The sequence below is a fragment of the Syzygium oleosum genome, unplaced genomic scaffold (genome assembly GCF_021117445.2).
Source record: "Syzygium oleosum isolate NSW1041296 unplaced genomic scaffold, Sole_v2.1 Sole_v2.02, whole genome shotgun sequence".
In the NCBI taxonomy this organism is placed as follows: domain Eukaryota; kingdom Viridiplantae; phylum Streptophyta; class Magnoliopsida; order Myrtales; family Myrtaceae; genus Syzygium; species Syzygium oleosum.
Genome location: NW_026607486.1, coordinates 4,152,639 through 4,176,344, shown reverse-complemented (window position 1 = coordinate 4,176,344; position 23,706 = coordinate 4,152,639). Strand labels below are relative to the sequence as shown.

Below are 23,706 nucleotides of genomic sequence, written 5' to 3'. Positions count from 1 at the left end.
GCGTTAAAATTTTACATGGTAAAGTTTAAAATGAACTTGTTTACACGATTGATTGCTATTCTCATTCGCAATTTCACCATTAATAGATACATTTAAGCAAAAAACAATATTGTCTTCCATATAGTGCAATGAAAGATAAGTAAATTGTGTACAATGCATACATCAACCCCAGTATTGAAGTTGAAATTCACGATTGTGGGGGTAATTTAGGGAAATAAAGTAAACAATTTGCAGATAGAACTAGTATTTCTTTACTCCGATATATAATTAGTGCTTGCTCAGTATACAAAAATGGAGAATAAGTTCAGAAGAAAGACAAATGTGAAGGAAACGCTATAATGCAATGGGTGCGAGAAGCGGCTAGGTGAAAAAAAATTGTTTGAAAGGGATGTGAGTAGTTTTATCTTTTAGTAAAATTGAAACCAAAGAAAAATAAGAAATAATGTAAGAAATAATCTTAAATCAAGAGTGAGACTCGCAGAGGATAATATAGTTAATTCAGTGTGACAAGGGGTTGTCAGGGCTAATAAGGAGGTGGAAATAGCACGAGCCTGAATTAATCGGTTATGCGGACCATACGTCATCGTTGTATTGAGATATGTACCTACTAAAATTGGTTGGTGTATTGTATTCATTGACTTTTCGTTTCTTTGCTGATGCAAACCGGGCTGGGTGCAAACTCACCTGACTTTTTACCACCGGTTATTGTACTTTTATCTGCTCAAATTGTATTTCATGGCGTGCCAAGAAACAACTTACCGTGGCTCGCTCCACAGCTGAAGCCAAATATCGTGCTCTTGCTTCCGCAATTATTGAACTCACTTGGATTTCATACATACCGCGTGACATTGGGATCTACCAACATCAACCTTCGTTACTTTTCTTGAACAATATGTCAGCAGTACATCTCACAACTAATCCATTTTTTCATGCTCAGACAAAGCACATTGAGATCGATTATCATTTTGTTGGGGAAAAGGTTGTTCTTAGTTCCATTGTAACTCACTATATTCCGTCTTCCTCACAAAATGCTGATATTTTCACCAAATCATTGACTCAAGATAGGTTTGTCGGTTTACTAATCAAACCCGGTCTCTAGTCCTCCCATTGACCGATTTGAAGGGGAGTATTGAGGTAACAAATCAAAAGGCAAAAAGTTAGAATGGTTGCAGTGCAGAATCCTCTACAAATCAGCATGAAGATAACATGTCAAGCAGAGTATCCACGAGTTGATCATTTTGGAGATTTTTTCTGATTTGTATTTTATTCAATTCCCATATAAATCAAATTGTTATATTGTATCTTTAACTCCTACCATAATTATAGGTAATGATATCTCTGTTTATACTGTACAGCATATCAATGAAAAGTAACACTTCATCGACTCAATTCTTTGTTTTCTTTAATTACTAAAATTGGTTGGTGTATTCATTGACTTTTATTTCTTGGGTACATCACAAAGTTGAAGTCCGAAAATGGTTAGTGATGCAATGGCCTCTACCAATTGTATCGATATTTCTCTATTTACTAATGTAATCGTATCATTGCCTTTGCCATCTTACTCTCAGCCCAACATGAGAAAGCCCATGATCCTAATCTCTTCGAAGAAGTCCAATAGCATCGCGCGTCGTGTCTCACGCTCACGCCGCCCATGCCGCCCACGCCGATTCGGAGATTCCCGAACGGAGTCCGGATGGAGTCCAAGTTCATCCCCCCGCCCCGACGATCTCGCCGTTGACTCCGACACTCAGCACAGCAACTTCCGCTTTCTCCGCTTTCGAACCCTAAAAGCTTAGTCTGCGCTCAAATGCAGGCGCAGTGCACCTGGTCGTGCCGCCGTGAGATGCTCGGTGCGCTGACATCGAAATCCTCCTCCCTCTTCGCTTCCTTCTCCGGGCATCTCCAGCGCCGGTCCTCCGCAGCAGCCGCGAGCGGAAGACGCCGGCCGCCTTCGTTCGCCGCCATGTCCACCGTCGCCACCGAGAAAGAGGCGGCCCCGAACCGGAAGGAGTCGGGCGGCCAGCCCTTGCAGGTGGTTTTCGGGTTTCGGTTTGAGTTGTGATTGATTGCAATTCGTGTGTGTGTGTACGCGCGTGCGCGCCATAGTCGGGATCGAGCTGAGACCGAGTAGTGCGATGTGGGTTGTTGTTGTTTAATCCTCTCGGTGTGAGGATGCTTTGAATGCGAGCTTCCAGAGTTTGGATTTAATTGTCTATCCGATTTTGTTGATATGTGTTTGGAGTTTATATACGTTTGTGTACTCTGTTTTTATCAACGTAAATCTCTGTCGCAACTCGCGAGTAGCCCCGTTTGCTTTTTTCCCACGCCATCTTTCGGTGTCGTTCTTATCGAGGGGTGGTTGGTTGCGTTGTCCGAAAGTCTTGGCGCTTTTGGTCGGAGCAATTAGGAATTCTGCCATTACACTTTTGTGATTGATCATTCCTAAGTTGTAATCGAGGCCCGAGCGGTCGAGTACTGCAACTACAGTGGTGTGATGGTGTATAGTCATTGGATTTTTCTTGTTCGGCCTTTGGTCTAGTTGTTTGATGTTTGTCAAATGCTATGCCGCTGATCCGTAGATACGGGATATTACACGTGGGGTTTAGGAGTTAGATGCCTCTCTATTCGGCTTTTTCCCTTTTTGCTATATCACTTGACAGTATCTCTTTGGGCTTCTTAACTCTTGTTACCCATAAAAGAAGAAGAAAGGAATGTGTTTGTTGTTCTGCATTCTTGTGTTTGACAATTCAGAGGCCAGATATTAATCCCGTGTTCAGGATGAGTCTAAGACTTGTTTGTAAATTCACAAACTATTTGTGAATCTATCAGAAAAATGCCTGTCTGCATGTCATATGGATCCATGCCACTTAATAGGGAACTTGACTGTTTATATAGAGATTGGGCTAGGCAGTTGCTGCCTAATTTAATTGCGTCGAATAGCTCTAAAGAAATTGGAAGAACTTCAGATTACACCATGAAATTTCATAAATTAGAAGTGATGCCTATCTCTTCCACCGAAGCTGGAGCCTTCAGATTAATGATGCTCTGCTTCCCTTCTATGTAAACAGAAGGTTGGTAGAGCCTACATCAAGTTCAATGTACAAGGTCCTTTTCTCTCCCTGGGAATTACACTGGTGATCAGAAGTGGAATCGATCGCTAGGCTAAATTTCTGCTCTTTCCTACTCTTTCCCATCCTTTCATAATATTAGTAATGTATTTCTGTGGGCCAATATTAGTAGCCTGCTTGGTTGTTGTAGTGGTCGGTACAATATTGCTGTTATTGTCTTCTAATCTACTAATGGCTTTGCTCCAACAGCTTATATTTCTGATGCTCGTTACATTGGAAGGTGCCTAACCGAGTGTGGTTTGACTGTTGATATCCTCGCTGATTGTAATGAAGCATCTGTACATAAAATTATTATTGAACTTTAAATATAACAGAAGGAAATATATTGACCGTCTTATTCCTGAATTGGAGCGGAGAAGGTTTGCCCCTTTTAGTGGAAATAAGGCAACTGTCGGAAACAAAGAGCTTCATATGAGCACTATTACCTATTGCACATGCAGTGGTAGATTCAGGAAAGTTCTGGAAATACCGGAAACTGATGGATTTTAATAGTGAAAACAACTGTTAACTCTGGATATCACTTGATATTGCAGCTAGCAAACAACAGACACTTTACTCGCATGACCTTTGGCTTTTTTTGCAGGTTGCCCAATAGTAATGTATTTTGCCCCAGAACCATCACGGTTCTGCTTTGTGTTTCTGGATTCTTTAGGTTAAATTGACCTGCAAGGAGAGTCGGATTCCTCCGCCCCCTCTTTTTTTTCAAGGGTTGATATTTGTTTTATAAATGGGTTGGCATGCCGTTAGTGCTTCATGAAGAATTTCTCTTTACTTGTCAATAATAAAGAAAGAAAGGAAATATTGTTGTCTGGGCTTTGCTCCATTTTCTCAATGTAATTGTCTGGTAAAACTTGGCTTTATTAAAATTGATGATTTTGTGTAGTAACATGATCTTTTTTCCCTTTTGTTGCTCTAATGTAACACAGTTTTGTTCCTATCCAGGTTGCAAAGCGCTTGGAGAAATTTAAAACAACAATATTTACACAAATGAGTATGCTTGCCATCAAATATGGAGCCATAAACCTTGGACAGGGCTTCCCCAACTTCGATGGACCTGAATTTGTAAAGGAAGCAGCAATTCAAGCAATTCGGGATGGCAAGAACCAATATGCCCGGGGTTATGGAATACCAGACTTGAACTCTGCTATAGCTGCTCGGTTCAAGAAGGACACTGGCCTTGTGGTGGACCCTGAGACGGAAGTTACTGTTACCTCCGGGTGCACTGAGGCAATTGCTGCAACTATATTAGGATTGATAAATCCTGGTGATGAAGTGATCCTCTTTGCTCCTTTTTATGACTCTTATGAAGCCACTCTGTCTATGGCTGGTGCCGATATAAAATGCATCACGCTGCGCCCCCCGGATTTTGCCGTCCCCATTAACGAGCTCAGGTCTGCAATATCGAAGAAAACCCGTGCGATACTTATGAACACCCCCCATAACCCTACTGGAAAGATGTTCACTCGGGAGGAGCTTAATGAGATTGCTTCTCTCTGCATTGAAAATGATGTTTTGGTTTTCTCCGATGAAGTCTATGAGAAGCTGGCTTTTGAGATGGATCACATTTCCGTTGCCTCTCTTCCTGGGATGTACGATCGAACAGTGACCATGAATTCCTTGGGGAAGACGTTCTCATTGACCGGATGGAAGATTGGATGGGCTATTTCTCCTCCACACTTGACGTGGGGAGTGCGGCAGGCGCACTCTTTCCTCACGTTTGCTACTTCCACCCCTGCACAGTGGGCCGCCGCTGCAGCACTGAGAGCCCCTGATTCTTACTACGTGGAATTAAGGAGGGATTACGCAGCAAAGAAGCAAATTTTGGTGGAGGGATTGAAGGAGGCTGGTTTTAAGGTATTCCCTTCAAGCGGCACATACTTTGTAGTTGTAGATCATACCCCTTTTGGTCTGGAAAATGATGTCGCGTTCTGCGAATTCTTGATCAAAGAAGTTGGAGTGGTGGCGATCCCGACTAGCGTATTTTACTTGAACCCGGAGGAGGGTAAGAACATAGTGAGATTCACATTCTGCAAAGATGAGGGAACTCTGAGGTCTGCGGTCGAGAGGATGAAGGAGAAGCTGAAGAAAACATAAAAGGGGGAGCGATCAGGATCAACCTCAAGCAAACTGTGTCAACGGACGAATTCTTTGTAACATCGAGCATCTAGTACCGGAGATCATCGGATTCTTGATCGTAAGTCGCCAATGATAGTTGAACTTATGATGCGATGATGCTGTTCCAATTGATTTATCTGCGATATGAGGCAACTGTCACAAAGACGCCATAATATGAACTGAATAATCCTTTGCTAAATTTCGTGGCTGTTCTATGTTTATCTGTGAGACAGGTCAGGCTTATTGAGTTTGTAGTCTCCCTTGGCCCCCCTTAACGCAGTTAGAATTAGCATCTTTTGGGCTGGCCCGGCGCATTGCGGTGCGATATGGGGCACGGTTTCCATAAGAAACCAAGAAGAAAAGAGCCGGGTAAAGGCATCGATGACCATGATTTGCCATCCATCATGTCGTTCGTGACCAATTCAGCAATTGAGAATTCTCCAACGGGGACAGTTGATTCTGTTCCCCCTTGTCCAAGGAACACGCGGGGCCTTTTCGGAAAGTAAGGGAAGGCCCCTAAAATAAATCGGTCGTCATTACCTATGGTTCTCGTTCGCGCAAACATAAGACTTTTTTGCTCTTGTCAAAGTAGACGGCCGAAACCTTCGTCGCGAGAAAAATTCAAAAATCCGATTCTAATGGAGGGTAAGATGGATCCTCCCCATGTCAGGTTGTTCAGCAAAATCGGCCGTATTAAAGACGACCGAACTCCTCATGAAATTTGCCGCCCAGAAAACATCGGCGGGGCCCCCCCAACGACGCCGTACTCCGATCGCATTGAAGGCGTTTCACCAACAACAACGCCTCGCGAACGTTTTGATTCTCGGTCCCCCCCACGTCCTCCACAGTTGAAACAACGATGGTGTCTTTCCTTTTTTCCTCATTCGGAAATCGAAAGGGAAAAGGAATTGTTTAATTCGAGAAAAAAAATGACACGTATAATTCATGAACTTTGGTTTAATGTGAAACATCGTTCCTGAATTTTTGTATTTGTTCCATATGGTCCCTAAATTTTGATCTAATATTCAATCTGGTCCTTGTATTTTTTCTTTCCTTCTTTATTTATTTTTTCCCCTATGTACCTAGGATCATTATTAAACTGTCGAATAGTCTTCGAACTAATTAGAAACATAAATCGCGGTGTTCGTTTGGCATTACTGTAGTCAAGAAGCGCCAGGCCATGAAGGAAATGCTCGCACGAGTTCAGGTCAACACGAACTATAGCTCCACTATTGTCGTCGATCGCATGGGTCCACACGAGACCTTCACGCAATCAATGGTTAGTATTATATATATCATATGGATCCAGAGATCCGTGCTAAGTTTTTTTTTTTTTTTGTGCTACAATCAGTGTGTGTTGGACAAGTTTTTATAGGGTACTCTCGATCTGCGCTGGCCGACTCTATATCATGTGGATCCAACATTATCTCATCATTGATTTAACGACTGATGTGCTACGAATTAACGTTAGCCGGGAATCTCGAATATGTTACCATGCTTCATATATAATATAGATAATGATGATGATCATTAGAGCGAAGCTTAGGGACCAAAGCTCACTTAATGGTTCGTGTTGAACCACCAAAGTATGACTTGCAATCTTATGGTAGGATGAAGCCATTATATGTTTTGGGGGAAAGCATAGTCGGACATGGAGCATGTCCAAGTTAACTCACTAGGCACATGGTCTAATGGTAAGGAAATCGGGTGGCATGGAGATGTTTCGTTTTAAGTGTGACGGTTTGATTCCTACATTCTGCAAAGAGATAGAATAGAAATCCAAGAGAGGGAGAGGTGAGTTATAGTAGAACAGACAAAAAAAAAATCTGTAATCTAACCCACAAAACTTTTTAATCTACTTAGCACCTCCATCTATTGAAAGAAGAGCTTCTTAATGAGTTTGGAATAATGCCTATTAGAAATACAAAATCCTTGTCTTCTCACTCAAAACTGTTCCTATACTTTTAAGAATGTTTATTGTTCTTCTCTTCATCGCTACCGGATTTTGTTGACGTAAACTTAACGTCATAAATGACATTTGCGTTGTATGGATTAGCGACACGACGTCCATTTTAACATTTCAATAAGCAATTCAACGAAAGGACTAGATGACAGACATTTTCTAAAATGCACAAGCATCAGTTACAAAAAGCATATAAGATCGATTTTACACCGCGTTGGTTTGGCAATTCTGCAGCTGAGATGCGACGAGCCACGAGTGAAATGCTCGCACGGATTCGGGTCAACATGGACCGGCTCCTCTATAGTGGCCGATCACATGGATCCCGCGCGAGACCTTAACAGTATCAATGGTCAGTATCGTGCACATCATATAGCATGTTCGTCAAGTTTCTTTTTTTTCGAGCACTCCCGACCTACATTGGCCGACGATTCTCTATCACGTGGATCCCGCATTATCTCCTCACCGATCTAACATACTAATGTGCAGTGAATTAGGGCGCGAATGATAACCATTTTATTCCACAAATCAATTTCTGGCCAGAAATATTTTATTTCTGTTTCTGTTTCTGTTTCATGGACGAGTTTGAGCCAAAATATGTGTTTAATAACAATACAAAATTTCTCCCTCCCGAGCGGCTGGCAGGTGGCGACGGGAGGCGAGCGGCCGTGAGAGGTGGTCGGCGTTGGGCAGTAGTGGAGGACGGCGGCCGGCGGCGGAGGACAACGACGGGAGGCAGCGGAGGACAACGACAGGAGGCGGTGAAGAACAACGACAGCGGGAGGTGGTCGGTGTTAGGCGGCAGCGGGTGGCGACTGGCCACAGCAGGAGGCGGCCGGCGGCGAAGGACGATGGGAGGCGACTGCATTGGGTGGCAGAGGCAGGCAGATGACGTGAGACGGCGGTGAGAGGCGGCCGGCGGGCAGCAAGGGTGAGCGGCAGCGGTGGAAAGCGACCGGCAACGGCGACGGGTGGGCGGCCAGCTAATAGTAAGGGCAAGCGATAAGAAGATTTTTATTTTTAATTTCTATTCCAGAAAATAGAAAAGTAGAAAATCTTTATTTCTGATTTCTGTTCCAAACCTATTTCTGGAGTATAAATTTGTTTCAGAAATAGAAAAATGAAATTGCGTTACCAAATAGATTTCTGTTCCAAACCTGTTCTCAAGAACTAAAAAAATAAAAAACAAAGAAATAGAATAGTTATCATTAGGGGTGAGCGGCTGGAACCTATCCTCGGGTACAAGTTCCTCATTTTTTGGAACTTGGAACCTACCCATCGGAACTTGAAACCTGGAACCTACCCTATCACAGGTTTCAGGATCTAACAGGTTCTTTTTTTATTTATTTCATTTTTAGTTAAATAAAACGAAAATGAACGCAATAATACTGAACAAGCTTGTCATTCACCAAAGAGAATACAAAAGACTAGTTTTCCTGGTATTACGGTTCAAATAAATACAATCAAAATAAGAAGTCATTGCGTGAATCGATACTGAGGGTAAGCGGTTCCATGTTTCATATAGGTTCAATCTGGAACCTACGTATGAGAATAGGGTCATCATTCTTTGGAACCTGAAACATACCTTATCACAAGTTCGAGGGTCTACGTAGTATTATTAATTGAACAATTACAATGAATCATTACTTTTAATGACCAACACTTATTGCTATGATCCATTGACCGCAACTTATATTTAAACACACAAAGATACGAAACATTAACAAGTCATAAAATGAAAGCTCAGATTAGCGATTACAGATTATACACTCATCATCTAATGCAATGAAATATCACAGGATCACGTGAAAATATAGACAAAGAAAAACATAAAACAAAACTTTTTTTAAGTTCTAGGTTCTAGATTTCACTTACCTAGAATCTAGAACCTATCCGTCGAAATAGGTTTCTCAATTTTTGAAACCTGAAATCTACCCTGCATACTTTGGAACTTGAAACCTATAGGTTCTCCCCGGTCAGATTTTTAGGTTCTCAAGATAAACTGAAATCATACTCATTCCTAATTATCATGCGCGCCCATCGCGCTTGACCGGGGGAGTCCCAGAATCTGTTTGCGGTGCTTGGACAAATTACCGAGAGAGGACGCTGATGAAAGACGCTCCAGGCGCGCTTCGTCTACACCTCCCCGTCCCCGTTGCCGTACCGCCAAAGCAGCGAGTTTCACAAAAAAACTGTCGCGGCACGTGCCGGCCTGGCCTGCGCCTGCACCACCGTCGTGGGCCCCACCCCCAAAAAAAAAAAGAGCACAAAATAAAATTTAAAAAAAAAAAATAGAGAGAGAGTGCACTGAGGAGGGGAAATCGAGATCCCAAAGCGAGACCATTTCCATATCATGTGGCCGGATGATACGTTCAACCCCCCCTCCCCACCCCCCCAATCCATCCAAACCGTTAGATCCCCCGAACTCCAATCGGACGGCCCACATCAAACTTCCCTCCCCCCGTCCCCCTCCCCCATAAATTCTCTCTCCTAAACCAGGTCCAAATTTCAAAGCCCCCCCACCCCCCCGGTCTCTCTCTCTCTCTCTAAAAGCGCAGGCTAACATTTTTCGTTACACGGCCTCGGCCTCTCCCACACACAGGCAGCGAACTCCATCGCCACACTTATCTTCCAAGTCACTCCTCTCTGCTTATCCTGCGCACCCCCACACCACCCGCGATGATGTCGCCGGCGGCCCCGTCGTCCAGTACCGCCGTCCTCCTCATCAGAATCTCCCGCTACCGGCGGCACTGAAGAAGCAAAACCCGAAACTAACCGAGATCGAGCCCCCGGCCCCGCCCCCGACGGCTGGGGATTTTTTGAATTGGATTTTTAGCAGCTCCCGCGAGCTCCGGCAATGGAGGGACCGAAGAGCCAGTCGTCGGCCGTGCTCACCAGATCGAAGTCGTCCCTCCTCCGCTCCTCCCCGACCGTCCGGTCCTCCATCCACAGCCTCTCCTCCGTCGCCGAGGACGACTTGCTCCCTTCTCACCACCAGCCCCAGCACCAGCCGCAGCCGCAGCCGCAGCGCGACTCGGTCGACGAGGAGAAGGCGAGGAGGCGGGCCCCACGCCGGCCCGGCCCGACCGGATCGAGCCGGTTCGGGCCGGCCCTCGCCCTGGCCTCCCTGGCCTTCTCCACCGTCTTCTTCGTCTGCTTCTTCAGTTCCAGGAGGGACGCGGCCCCGGCGACGACGGCCTCCGAGAACCTCCTCCTGGCCCTCATCTTCGTCGCCGTCGCGCTCTTCTTCGTCTCCAGGAACAAGCCCCTCATCGAGCGCAACCTGTCGACGATCAAGCACCTGTACAGCCTCAACGCCAAGAGGCTAGGGTTCGCGCGGGGCAACGGGAGGGGCGTGCAGTGGTTCATCGGCGGCGACTCGAGCGCCGGCGACGCCAAGGCCGCGATCAGGGAGAAGAAGAAGATAATCCGCGAGGGAGTGGAGTTCTACAGCAATGGGGATTACTACGAGGGCGAGTTCCACAAGGGGAGGTGCAATGGGAGCGGCGTGTACAATTACTTCGTCAACGGGCGATACGAAGGGGATTGGATCGACGGCAAGTACGATGGGTACGGGATCGAGAGCTGGGCTCGCGGTAGCCGCTACCGCGGGCAGTACCGGAACGGGCTGAGGCACGGGTTCGGCGTGTATAGGTTTTACACGGGGGATTCGTATGCCGGAGAGTGGTGTAATGGGCAGAGCCATGGGGTTGGGGTGCAGAGTTGTGCTGATGGGAGCTGCTATGTTGGGGAATTCAAGTGTGGGGTCAAGCATGGACTTGGGTGTTACTATTTCAGGTGAAGATTTTCTTCATTGTTCTGTGTTGTGTCTGTACATATGTCTTCTTGCCTCTGATTTAGGTGTGATCATGTTGATTTTTTTTGTTGGGTTCAGTCTCCTTTGATCGTAGAGATAGGACATGAAAATTTGATTTCGATTTCTGTCTCTGTAGCTGTGCGACGGGTGGTATGCTTAATTTGCTGTCTTGATCGAAGTAGATAGGTTCTCTCGTGATCAGGAAGTTGGTGGGTGATCGTTTTTTGTGCTGTAATATCCAAGTCTGGAGTTTTCATACAATGGATTCAACCTTAGATTGCTTGTGTCCTCAACGATTTTGGATATGATTTCTCAAGATTATACAAGAGTGGACGTTCATCTTCATTTGCTCTGGTTGATGATCTACACACAAATGCTGGGAGTTGTGTTCATTTTTCAGCTTAGAAGATCTGATGAGTTTTGAGACCATAACTATTGGGCTAATGATTCTAGAGTATCTTCTGCTCTGGTGCTTATGCCCTGGTTTTTCTTGTGTTAATGATTTGCTGTTGTTATAGGAATGGAGACAGATATGCTGGTGAATATTTTGGCGATAAAATTCATGGATTCGGTGTCTACCATTTTGCCAATGGCCATTGCTACGAGGGTTCTTGGCACGAAGGTTCGAAGCAAGGCTATGGAATGTACACTTTCCGAAATGGTTATTCGAAATGCGGTGAATGGGACTCTGGTTCCCTCAAGAGCCCTTTACCCCCACTGACTGACACAGTTCTTCGAGCAATTCAGGTACTTCAGCTTTCAATCGTTATCTCTGGGCAATTCTGATTACTAGATTCATGTGAAATTATAGCAGAATAGATGGTCAGTTATGTGACCTGATGAATACTCCAACAGGTGAGCTTCGTCGATATTTTTGTTGTTTTTTTTTTGGTTTTTTGGGCAACGGACCTAAGGGGATCCTATATCTTTTAACTTTCTGTTGTCACATTCATGTTTTGTTAATTCGCAGTTGCGTGGATGTTTGACTCACTTTCTTGCCTTCTAAATGCAGGCTGCCAGAAAGGGAGCTGAAAATGCAATTCACCTCCGCCGAGTGGACGAACAGGTGAACAAGGCCATCTTGGCTGCGAGTAGAGCTGCGACCGCTGCTAGAGTTGCCGCTGTGAAAGCTGTTCAGAACCGGATGGACGGCAAGTTTTGTGACATAGAAGCTTAACTGAGGGTGGCTTTTAAGGTTTTGTCTGAAAGTGTACATTTGACTAATCTTTATGATCACGGAAGTCGTCGCCCCGGCAAGCACAAGCTCGTCGGAGGTTGAGATCTCCTCTTTTCTATTGATCACAAGAATGTAACTTGTACATAAGCGATGTGTATCAATGAAATGAGGAATTTGTTTTTTCTTGAAGAACTTTTTTAAAATTATGTTCCTTCTCTTCAAAGGGTTGATGATCTACTCTTGTGGGGTTGACTCAGGATGCCCCATTATTATGTTCTCTTGCAATAATGAGATCATGGGCTTGATCCCAACTTGTCTTTTTCACCATTATCTTCGACAGACAAACAAAGGACCTGGGAAAATCTTATCTCCGACGATTGCTTCTTGCTCAAACCTACTCTCTGTTTGGCTCTTAAAAGAAATCTGTTCTTTTAATTTGCTTTTCAATGAGAAATCAGAAAGGGTCTTTGAGGGTGCGTTTGGTAACTTGACAAATAGTGATTGATTCTATTCTTTTATTTTCAAAAATAAAAAAAGAACAGAAATTCGTTTGGTAAATTTTTTGTTCCTGGGCACAAATTTATTTTCAGAATCAGTTTTGAAACAAAATAAAAAAACAAAACAAGAATCAGAAATAAAAGAGAGTTTTTTTTTTTTTCTTCTTTCCTTCCTGGCTGTGGCTGGTTCTTCTTTACTGCCAGGGCCGGCGAGGGTGTCGCGGCCCTTGCAGCTTGGGCGAGGGTGGCCCTCGTTGGCCTTTTCCAGCCCTCACCGAGGAGGGCGAGGGCCGCCGTCGAGGCTCCTGGCCTAGGCAAGGGCCGGACCCTCGCCGCCGCCCTCGCCCAAGCTGCGAGGGTCCAGCCCTCTCTCTCTCCGGCCGACCGGCCATGACCGACGACCCAACCACGGCCAAGAAGAAGAAAGAAAAAAAAAGAAAAGAAAAGAAAATATTAAAAAATTAAAAATATTATTAATAAAAAGAAAATTTGGGAAGTTATCAAACGCATTTCTGTTTTTTTTCTATTTCAGAAATGGAAAGAAATTATTTTCAGAAACAAAATAAAAAATAATCATTTATAAATAAAAATTATTTTCGAAAATAAAATGATTACCAAATACGTTAGGAAATTTCTTTATTTGAGCAAAAGGGCTGATGGCTCCACTCGTTGCAGTTCCATGTGACAGAATATTTGACATGAAGAAACATGGAAGATCTGGCATCACAGCTCTGTCAAATCTCAGAATAAACTATCGAAATTTGTCCAAAGATTCCCATCAGAAGATGAGGCTTTTTTCAATCCAAGCACACACTTCCTCGAGGTTCATGTAGGCCGGGCTCTTTTCGCAAATTCAATTCAAGGAAGCGACAAATCGAGAGGGGATTTAGATTGGAACGAAGAATCTCACATCAAGTCTTGATGTGCTTTGTATATCGATTTCCTCATTAGAAACAAAAAAAACAAAAAGAAAGAAAGAGGAAATGGGTGCGTGAGTCATGTGCCCCCCTGCTACTTGTTGTAGGATAATGTGGGGGGCATCGAGAGTTTTTCTAAATCATACAGCAGCACATGATTGTGGGTGGTGGTGGTGGCGGTGGCGGCGATGGTGGTAGGGCTCTAACTTTCTTTTGTCTAGGGTGAAAGGACCAAAACTCTTTACACTACTTTTCCATGCAATGTTCTATGTAGGGAGAGAGATCTACTCTATACATATAAAAATCACCCATCAAAAGCAAGTAGCTCTCTCTGTTTCCAGCTTTAAAATCTGCGAAAGATTCTTCCTTCTTTCCTAAATACCCAGATTCAAACTTTTCCTCAGCTTCAAAACCCAACCACTCCCCCATTATGCATTTTGTTCTGTCTTGTTGAGATTTGTTTAGGTTTCCGAACCACATGTGCCACGAGATAGATGGTCATCCATTGCTTTTGACCAAATCCTAATTCCAATGTGGTTTTCAATTTTTTTTCAAATAAAAGCGAGGCTTGGTAAATGGTGGGGGGCCCTACGCTAATCTAAGGTAAACCCTCCATTAAAAGGTTGAATATGCACGGAAGTGCGATTCGTCAATCGTTTATAAAATATACTAGCGCGCATAAAAAGGTGTCTCTAGCAATCGATGTTATACTCGTTTCATTAAGATGATGTCGGCTCATGTGTCCCACGACTATGACTAAAACAACACATGAAATGATGTATGTAGCACCATGAGGATGGACATAAATGATAAAAAAATGTACCATTTCTATTGTTGTTTTCTAGAAGGGCGACTAGAGTTAACGCATACAAATTGATGCATATGGCTTGTGTTATCTCGTCATTGGGGGATTCAAATACGTGGGTCTGCACCCGAGCAATCTGAACATAATGTACGATTTTATATATATATAAAATGTGTTCTCTTAGGATGTGTTTCATGCATCTACTTCACTTTGCTAATTACAATGTCCTGGGAAAATCCCCAAAGCATGTGCGTTGAATCCCAAGCTTCCAGGCGATGCTTCAGGGTTTTAACGTACTTGAACTTTGTTTCTCTCTTTCTTGTACAAATTGATCAGAGGCAAAAGACCCCTTTTATTTATTATGCCACTTACCACTTCCTTGACAACTGTTCCTTGAATGTTAAGAACAGGAAAAAAATTTTATCCTCGTTGATTATGTCCCGGCCTCTTTCACATGTTCCTGTTGTAACTTGAGCACGCACAGATTTTCATTTGCCAAGTAATATCAGATTTCGTTTGGAGCATTTTTCCGACCTTAAGACACAAGGGCGCCACGATAAATCATCAGTCAGCCATGACCGGGGCGATGGAAAAATGGACTCGATTCGAGAGATCTTTATAAGGTGATTGCCCCAAAATCTTATTGACCATGTTTCGAACCCAATTCAAGAGTTCCAACCCATCATTTCAGCAAACCCACCCCTGTAATTGCAAGAGATTTGGTGCAGATCTTGTTATACAAAATGGGTCCACGGCGCTTGGTGGTGAAAAGTCAAGCTGTAGACCTGCTAATGAGTGAGTAGCTCCTGGATGCAGTGTGCTCTTTTTCTCGTTTTTCCCTTTCATATACCTGCAATTGGTCATGCTCTAGCTTGCTCCCCATGGCTTTATTTCAGATTTGGGTATGATAATGGCACATGAAGCAGCATGAAAATGGTGGCATTATTGCGCAAACTGACAATCGAGGTTGCTGTTCGACAGAGAGACAGAGAGAGAATTGAATAAGAGAACCCCAAAATGGACTAACTTTAGGTTTAGCAGTTTAACTGCACCATTATTAAAGTAGGCGTTGATTTCTACAATGAAACAGTAGATTATGGCAATCAATGATGTTACTGTTCCACAGTCAGCCGAGTACAGCATAATTATGCTTAGGGGTCTAAAGGCCATGGTTTCTCTCTTTTTACAAAAAAAAAAGATATACATTTATATAGAATAATATTAATTAGTGCATTATTCATGGAAAAAAATGAGGAAATAATTTAAAAAAAAAGGAAAAGAGGACATTCTTGGGGAAAATTAACCATTCGGTCCTACACTTTCTAATCTTGCCAATTTCATCCTAAATTTTTGTGCGAATTCTCAATGTAGTCCTTCCGATCACATTTTACCGGAAATCGATGACATAGCTGTCTAATAATCATCGGCCGTCCTACGTGGCATGCTGCTACGTTAGTAATTTTCGGCGAAAATTGGCCGGAATGGCTACATTGAAATTTCGTGCAAAAGTTTATAACTAAATTAGCAAAATTGAAAAATTCAGGACTGAATTTGCATCCGTACAATAGATTTATGACTGATTGGACAATTTATCAAACATTCTTGTGTATTTGTTCAATGTATTCCCCATGCGTTGATCTCGTCATCAATTCATAAAATTTATCCTAAATATAAAACTTAGGGATAAGTGCACTAGAAAGTACAATCGAATCCTAAAACTTTTAAAAGTGTAATCAAATTCTAAAAACTTATCGTGAAAGTGCAATCGAATCATAAAACTTTCAAAAAATGTGATTAAGTTTTAAAACTTTCAAAAAGTGTGATTAAGTTTTAAAACTTGTCACAAACGTGCAATTGAGTCCTAAAAATTTCGAAAAGTACAATTAATAGAATGACTCGATTGTATTTTCACGACAAGTTTTAATACTTAATTGCACTTTTTGAAAATTTTACGACTCGATTGCACTTTCGTAACAAGTTTTAGGATTCAATTGTACTTTTTTTAAAAAAAATTATGACTTAATTATACTTTCATGACGAGTTTTAGGATTTTCGATACACTTATCCCTAGAACTTATTAAGAATGATCAATTGCGAAACAACTTCAAACGGTTCATGCCTTCGGTTGATTTTCGATACGCTTATCCTTAAGCTATTTCGCGTCCCGTTTTCGTGTTCCCGATGATGTGGTTGGGACTTTGAAATAAATGTTTGGGTGACTAATCCGACCAAGGAACTGAATGCAAACCCGCGAACCCCTAAAGCGACGGCGACGGCGATGGCCATAGCATTCGAAATTTCAACAGGATGCGACGACCGTTCGTTCTTCGTGGTGTCGCTCTCGGACTATTTCCTTCGTTGTTTTGTCCCTTTTGTGGGTGTCTTTTTCATCAAGCAAAATTGTTAGTCACCTAATCCCCATCTTCTCCTTTTGACTTTCGACGCACGTTCCGTGTTCTTTCCGGCCATTTATATTTGAAGGTGGGGCACCGGAGATTGACTTCTTGCCCATGTCCATTCAAACCCTCCTTTGCCAATGCTAGGCTCTCCCTTCGTTTCAAATTTTGAACCTCTAACTACGGTGCAAGACTTTTGTTTCTACCCAATAGACACTTCAATATGACTAAGAAGTATATCGAGCATATGCTAAAAGTTAGCTTTAGATTTACTTGAAATGTGCAGAAATGAGTCAAATTGATGTGACTAGTCTTCCGTGCTCGTGGAATTCATACAATCTATGTTTATCTTTAGATTTTCTTTTCTGTTTTTTCGGCGTAACGATAGGTAATATCTCGAGTTAGTTCCGTGCACCAAATCGAGCCCATCTAATGTGTCGAATTAGTGAGGCCTTTTGGGACAATTCCTTACGAGCCCCGTAGCAAAATCCCTTTCGATGAATGACTAAGATGCGACGTTTTTTCGTTATTCGGAATTTAATTTGGTCGAAGGACTAAAGCTTTGTGTTTTTTTCAGCTTTCATGCTAATTCATGTCTCCTTTTTTGGGGTCGGGAATACATGTCTACTTTGAATGGTGGCTAAACGATCGCAAGTGGGTTAAACTGTATGTTAATATTTAATAACCATAACTCTACAAATGAAATTCTGGTGGTAAGCCAGTTGACCACGCAAGCTTGAGATTTTTCTAAAGGATTGGCCGATTGAGACGACACACTGAAATTTATGATGCAATCTCTTATGTCAGATGGACAAAAGATATTGGAGTGGTTGCAAGCTTCGCGGCGATTACTGTAATACTTCGGTTTGATCATCTTATTCTATAAAATCTTTATATCATTGCTTGGGGAAAGAGGGGTTTCCCTCTTCTTGCGGCAATAGCCTAACTCAATTTCCATCTTCGTCTTGTCGAACAAATGCACGGCCAAATGTGAACGACTTGGCCCTGTCGAGTATGACAGAAGTAAAATTAGGTGACCAAACGTTCTTCCGGCCATGCCATGAATGTCAATGATGTGAAAGAGGAAAAGATTGTCATGTGTCTAATTCTTGTAGAATCGATCAAAATCAACACCGGGAGTGTGTACCCTACTCCTCGTTCTGGCGAACGGGACGAGGCATGTGTTGATCAGGTCCAAAGTGATCCTATGAACTTTGCTTTGGTTGACTGTACATCGACATAATGAAACCGGCTAATCCCTTTTCATTTAGTGATTGTCCATAGATGTTTTACTCTTCAAGGGTTAAGATTCAAATTAGTGCATGCACAGGTGTTGGGTGGACCCGTCGAACGGGTCGGTCGGTTCGGGGCGGGCCGAAAATTGTAACGATCCGGTCTGACAAGAGCAGGGAGTGGTTGTCGAAGCCAGAAGGCCTGGACAAAGAGTGGCTCTTGACAGGTTTGTAGGATGACGAAAGGGGCATGAATGAATCGAGCCGTGTATCTGTTGAGAAACACAATCTCGAAAACACATTCTAAAATGCGAAAAACGTGCCCATTCTATACTTGAATCACCGATCGAACGAAGCATATTACGTAAACGAACATATCTCTTTGCCACAGATTAAATGTCCCTATTGCAGAGAGAGATAGCGATCCTTCTTCGCTTTTAGTTTCAAGTGAGTGAGAGTTTCTACTTCTGGATTATGAAACAAAATCATACACACTTCAGAACTTACGTGAGTTTTTCTCATCTCACTTTTGTTCCCACAAAATAACTGCCATTTGCGGTTATTTCTTTCATGGGCTCTTTTAAGGTTTATGGGCTGGGTTTGGCCCAACATGGGCGGCCCATTTATTTACTAAAACCCATCAATATCGAACAAGGGGAGAGCGATTCTGATGTGTGTGTATGTGAACAATGGAATTAACTGAAAAATGTGTTTTTGGACGCAATGACAATGCTTAGTTTTGGAACTCCAGAGTTAAGCATGCTCAGGTGAGAGCAGTCTCAAGATGGGCGACATCTTGGGAAAGTGCTCACATATCCGTCAAAGGACAAAACCGTGAGGCTCCGTATAAGACGGACCAAAGTAGACAATACCTCAGTAAGTTAATTTAGCAGCGTCACATTATGGTATCAGAGCGAGACCCCCTCCAGTAGATGTATAGTTTGAGGACAAAGCATACAGAAGCTAGTGGGCTTGTAACGGCCCGGTCCGACAAGGGTGGAAAGTGGTTGCCAGGATCATAGGACCTGGATAAGGAGCGGCTTCCGGCAAGCTTCTAGAAAGACGAATGGGGCAAAAATGAACCGAATCGTGTATCAAATAGGGGAAGAGCGATATGAGATATATATGTGAAAATTGGAATTAACTCAAAGGAGCACCTGTTGACGAATTGACAATGCTTAGCTTTGGAACTCAAAAGTTAAGTATGCTTAGATGGGAGCATTCCCAAGATGGGTGACGACCTCTTGGGAAGGTGCTCACATTTACATCAATGGACAAAATCGTGAAGCTCGGTATGAGACGAGCAAAAGCGAACAATACCTAAGAGAGTTAATCTCGGGGCGTCACAAAAATAATCCAACCCAAATTGACCCATTTTCATGCAATTCAAATCTAGTGACCCACACTCTACTTAACACGTATTGCTAAAACACTTCTATATTTAATTCAGTCTAGGAAAATTCGGACCCAAACTAAGGTGAGAGCGCGAAGTGAGTAAGTGCGAGTCGAGTGAGGGCGAGAGAGAGTCATAAAAGTGGATTGGGTGTAAAGTAATTAAGTTGTAAACCCATTCAACACCCATATTATTTTGGATAAACCATTCTAAACCCCTTTATGACCTATTTACTAAATGTAATTAATCCATATAACTACTCAGCCATCAAACACGATTAAGAAATGGGTTTATAACCCATTTTGATAGGTCTAGTGTTAGGGCTTCGGCTCGAAGACATAATTCGACTAATTAAGTTTAAGCCTTTCAAATTAGACCAGAATCCTCAAATCCATCACATTTCTTTTTGGGCCAATTATATCTTCCGAAATCCATTAAACGGGGCCCATCACTGCTTTGCACGGGGTTTGTGCCCGATGTCGCCTGATTTAGCCCAGTTTTGGTTGTGCAATCAGCACTGATTTTAGCCGATCTCGTCTAGTCTTCGAGTTTTCTCTTTTTGGGCCGATACCTGGTCTCGACTTGACTCTTCCCCCTTTTCCTCCCACTAGAAGTAGATGATGCATGCATTGCATGCATGGGATATGCAAGTCGGATCGCGCAAAACGAGGACAATCGGCGAGCGTGATTTCACGTCGCGTTTTTGTACCGTTGAAGATGGAAAAGTAGAGAACCTAGATGGCAGAAGTAGATAGACAGAGATATCGTGTATTGGTCTGTGGAATTAATGTCCCTGATTCATAGCATTAGCCCACGGGCCGCAATAAGAGGAAGAGCGATCTTCGAGCTCTCTTTTGTTAGCGACTCAAATTTCTACTATTTAGACACGGATTTTGGATCTTTCTTTACTTCTCCATTTGTTTCGCGGAAAAATAAATAATTTGGAAAATACTTTCCCAAAAATGATTGTTTGTATTACTTGAAATAATTAGACAATGAAATATTTTTTCGCTATTGACCATAATTTATGTCTAAATATTTTTTTTGAATGATCATTTATATTCGTAAGTAATATAAGCGATCATTTTTAAGAAAATATTTTCCGAATTATTCATTTTCCGCCAAAGAAACAGAACCTAAATCATTTTCTTATAACGACCAAAAAAAATTGTTGTCTTAATAAAGCATAGAGCGGTCGAAACGGGTGGGTTGGGTCGGGTTAAAAATAGTCCAACCCATATTGACTCATTTTTCATGCAATGTGACTTTAATGATCCATACCCTACCCGACCTGTATCTGACCCAATTCATATTATCAAAATACATTAATATTTAACCTAATATAGGAAAACTCATACCCACCCATTTGACCCACTTTAAAGTCTTCATGTGTATACGTTACTCGGATAAAATCTTCACATCAAATTAGAAAAGTAAATTAAACAATAAAAAAGCGAAAATGATACAAACAATCCCTGAACTTTGACTCCATGTGCAATAAAATCATTGAACTTTTAATTTGTTCAATGTAGTCCCTGAACTTTAACCCAATGTTCAATGTGGTCCCTGAACTTTCAATTTGTTCAATGTAGTCCCTGAACTTTTGATACATGTTCAACATATATAGTCCCTGAACTTTATAAAAATATTCAATGTAGTCCTTCCATTAATTCAAATTCAGGGACTATACTATACATTTTGATATAGTTCAGGGACTAAACTGAATATGTACCAAAAGTTCAGGGACCACATTGAACAAATTAAAAGTTCAGGAACCACATTGAACATTAGGTTAAAGTTCAGGGACTACATTGAATAAATTAAAAGTTTATGGACCAAATTGCACATTGAGCCAAAGTTCGAAAACTATTTGCGTTATTATCCCATAAAAAAATTAGTAAATTAAATAAGAAACGTAAAAAAAACCTATATATTGAAATACTTATAAAGAAATCTTGATAAGGGAAAGTTCGACCAGCTAACCATTGACATGAAAATTAACATTTGCTTATAAGAACTCTTCCCTACCAGATCGTTCCATGGTTGGCCCCGTTTTTAGGACAAACCAGCTATTCAGTGGAATCAGATGGAGTACGCCAACATGGTATCGGCATTTGGTTGATTGGTTTGGTGATATCAGGTAGAGCAAGGACAATTACGAAAGCCCACCACGTACATCCAACAAGTAGCCATAGGATACTCTTTTTACCAATTCTGCTGGCCGACAACATTCTCAAGTTTAGTTAATCAGAATCACCCATGAAGTGGTTGTCATCCAAAAATTGTACGAATCCCTATGAGCCATATCATTTCACTAGCAATAGCAACAACAATAAGGGACATCTAAGTAGATCACTTCACTGAGGCAAACTTTAATAACCACGATTCATCTCATCTAATAGCTAACAACACGAAATCTAATCGTTTAAAGATTATCATTACACATGTTCAAATCCGACAAACATTGGAGCTATTTCACCAAGAAAATGTTTTAGAAACCTTTTGTTGAACAGATTATGTACATTATAAGAATAAAGGTAAACACAAAAGTATTACGGTTTCCTCATATGAAATCTTTACATCAACAACAACAATCGCCTGAATCACCATAAATTGGCTACGATTCAAAGTTATATTCTCATATTCTTATTCGTGGATCTCGACTCAAAACAGGATATAGCAAAGTGACTGAGGTTACCTAGTCAATAGAGCAAAACAAAGCAACAATTGGTAACTGGACCAACGACCGAGCCTCTATGAAGTTGTTGATTGAAGTCATGACTCGCAGAAGTAGCTCAAGAGAGATCCGAGCTCTTTGAATCCTCAACTGAGGTTCAAGCTGTTGAAGCTTTCGGTAATAGCGGAGAGATGACGAAGCTTAGCAAGTTTCGATGAGTACTTGAGGAAATCATAGAGATGACAATGGTTGGTAACAAAGGATGTTTCTCGGCCACTATAAGAGTTGGAAAGCTCCAGAAATGTTCGAATTTCTTCCTCTGGATTTCACTTTTCTCTTGCACCTCTCTGCGTGTTGCCTTCTTCCTCTCTGAAAAAACTGAATCCCCTTTCCATAATCGATTCTTCCTCTATGTGTGTAATGTGGTCCTTGAATTTAAATTAATAAAATGACAACAACAACCATTTTCATATAGTTCGGGAACCAAATTGAATATGTAACAAAAGTTCATGAACCACATTACACATTTGGCTAAAGTTCGGAGACTATTTATGTCATTATCTATTTTGAAAAATTGGGTTAAAACATGGGTGACTAAACATTATGACCTAACCACTGCGGTTGCCCAAGTGGCCACCCTTCCCCGGGAGGTGGGGGGATGGGGAGTTCGATTCCCCACCTTCTCAGAAGAGTTGGGGGTGGGGATGTTTCGTTTCAAGTGTGGGGTTCGACTCCCGCACTATGTAAAGATTAAAAAAGCGAAGCAAAAATTTGAGAGTGAGTTGAGAATTAGAGTATGACAAGACAAAAAAAAAACATTATGACCTATTTTTTGGGCTTTAGTTTTTCTCAACCCAATTTAGCTTATTTTAGGAAAAAAAAAAAAACAAGTTTCCCATACCGAATTGGGCTTGTTAAATCTGAGTCACAAAATGGGTTCCCGGCCCTAATATAGCATCATGCAATGCGACGATGGAAAGTCCTATCTGCAAGGGTGTTTTAGGATTGGACCAAAAGAGTGAGAACATAAATTAATGTAAATTACAGTTCATTACAAAGAATGGGAAGAAGTAAACTCCACCCAATACAAATTTCAGCGCTTTCGCAGTAATTTCGACTGCAAACTTCTTCTTCTTCTTCTTCTTTGTTTGGCCTAATATAAACACCCTGCAAAATATCCACTGCAACACAATTGTTAAACAGAAAAAATGAGATGCTTACCAAGGATCAATACCATCAGGATCTGGCATTCTTAGCATCATGGCTTATCTTTCATATGGGATGGGATCCAGACAAAGCATCAAGAGGACCGCTCTATGTGCAATTTGTGTATCAGATTTAGATATTTACTTAATTAGAAAAGTTACGTTCCAGACATGATTAGAGGCCGCCACATTCATCTAATCTGCCGATTGCGTAAAATCAATCTTAGTATGTACTTTGGTATGAATGAATGAAACCATTATACAATATCATTTTATTTAAGATCAAGTCAGCTGACCACCTGGCTTCAGCTCCATAATACGAGTACAAAGAAAAAAAAGACTATTTTTTTTTGCAAATTTTTTTTTATTAAAAGACAGAAATAGACG

The 23,706-nt window shown here is 41.9% G+C and overlaps 2 protein-coding genes across 2 annotated transcripts; both read left to right on the top strand.

The window, feature by feature from the left end:
• Positions 1-1,700: 1,700 nt before the first annotated feature.
• Positions 1,701-5,442, top strand: LOC115666001 (uncharacterized). Its single transcript, XM_030587805.2, has 2 exons — positions 1,701-2,032; positions 4,071-5,442. Exons 1-2 carry the CDS (start codon positions 1,808-1,810, stop codon positions 5,220-5,222), a joined length of 1,377 nt encoding a protein of 458 aa, XP_030443665.1. The 5' UTR covers positions 1,701-1,807; the 3' UTR covers positions 5,223-5,442.
• Positions 5,443-9,834: 4,392 nt separating this feature from the next.
• On the top strand, positions 9,835-12,379 carry LOC115668199 (uncharacterized). The gene is made up of 3 exons (XM_030589690.2): positions 9,835-11,001; positions 11,539-11,767; positions 12,033-12,379. Exons 1-3 carry the CDS (start codon positions 10,061-10,063, stop codon positions 12,195-12,197), a joined length of 1,335 nt encoding a protein of 444 aa, XP_030445550.1. The 5' UTR covers positions 9,835-10,060; the 3' UTR covers positions 12,198-12,379.
• Positions 12,380-23,706: the final 11,327 nt, after the last annotated feature.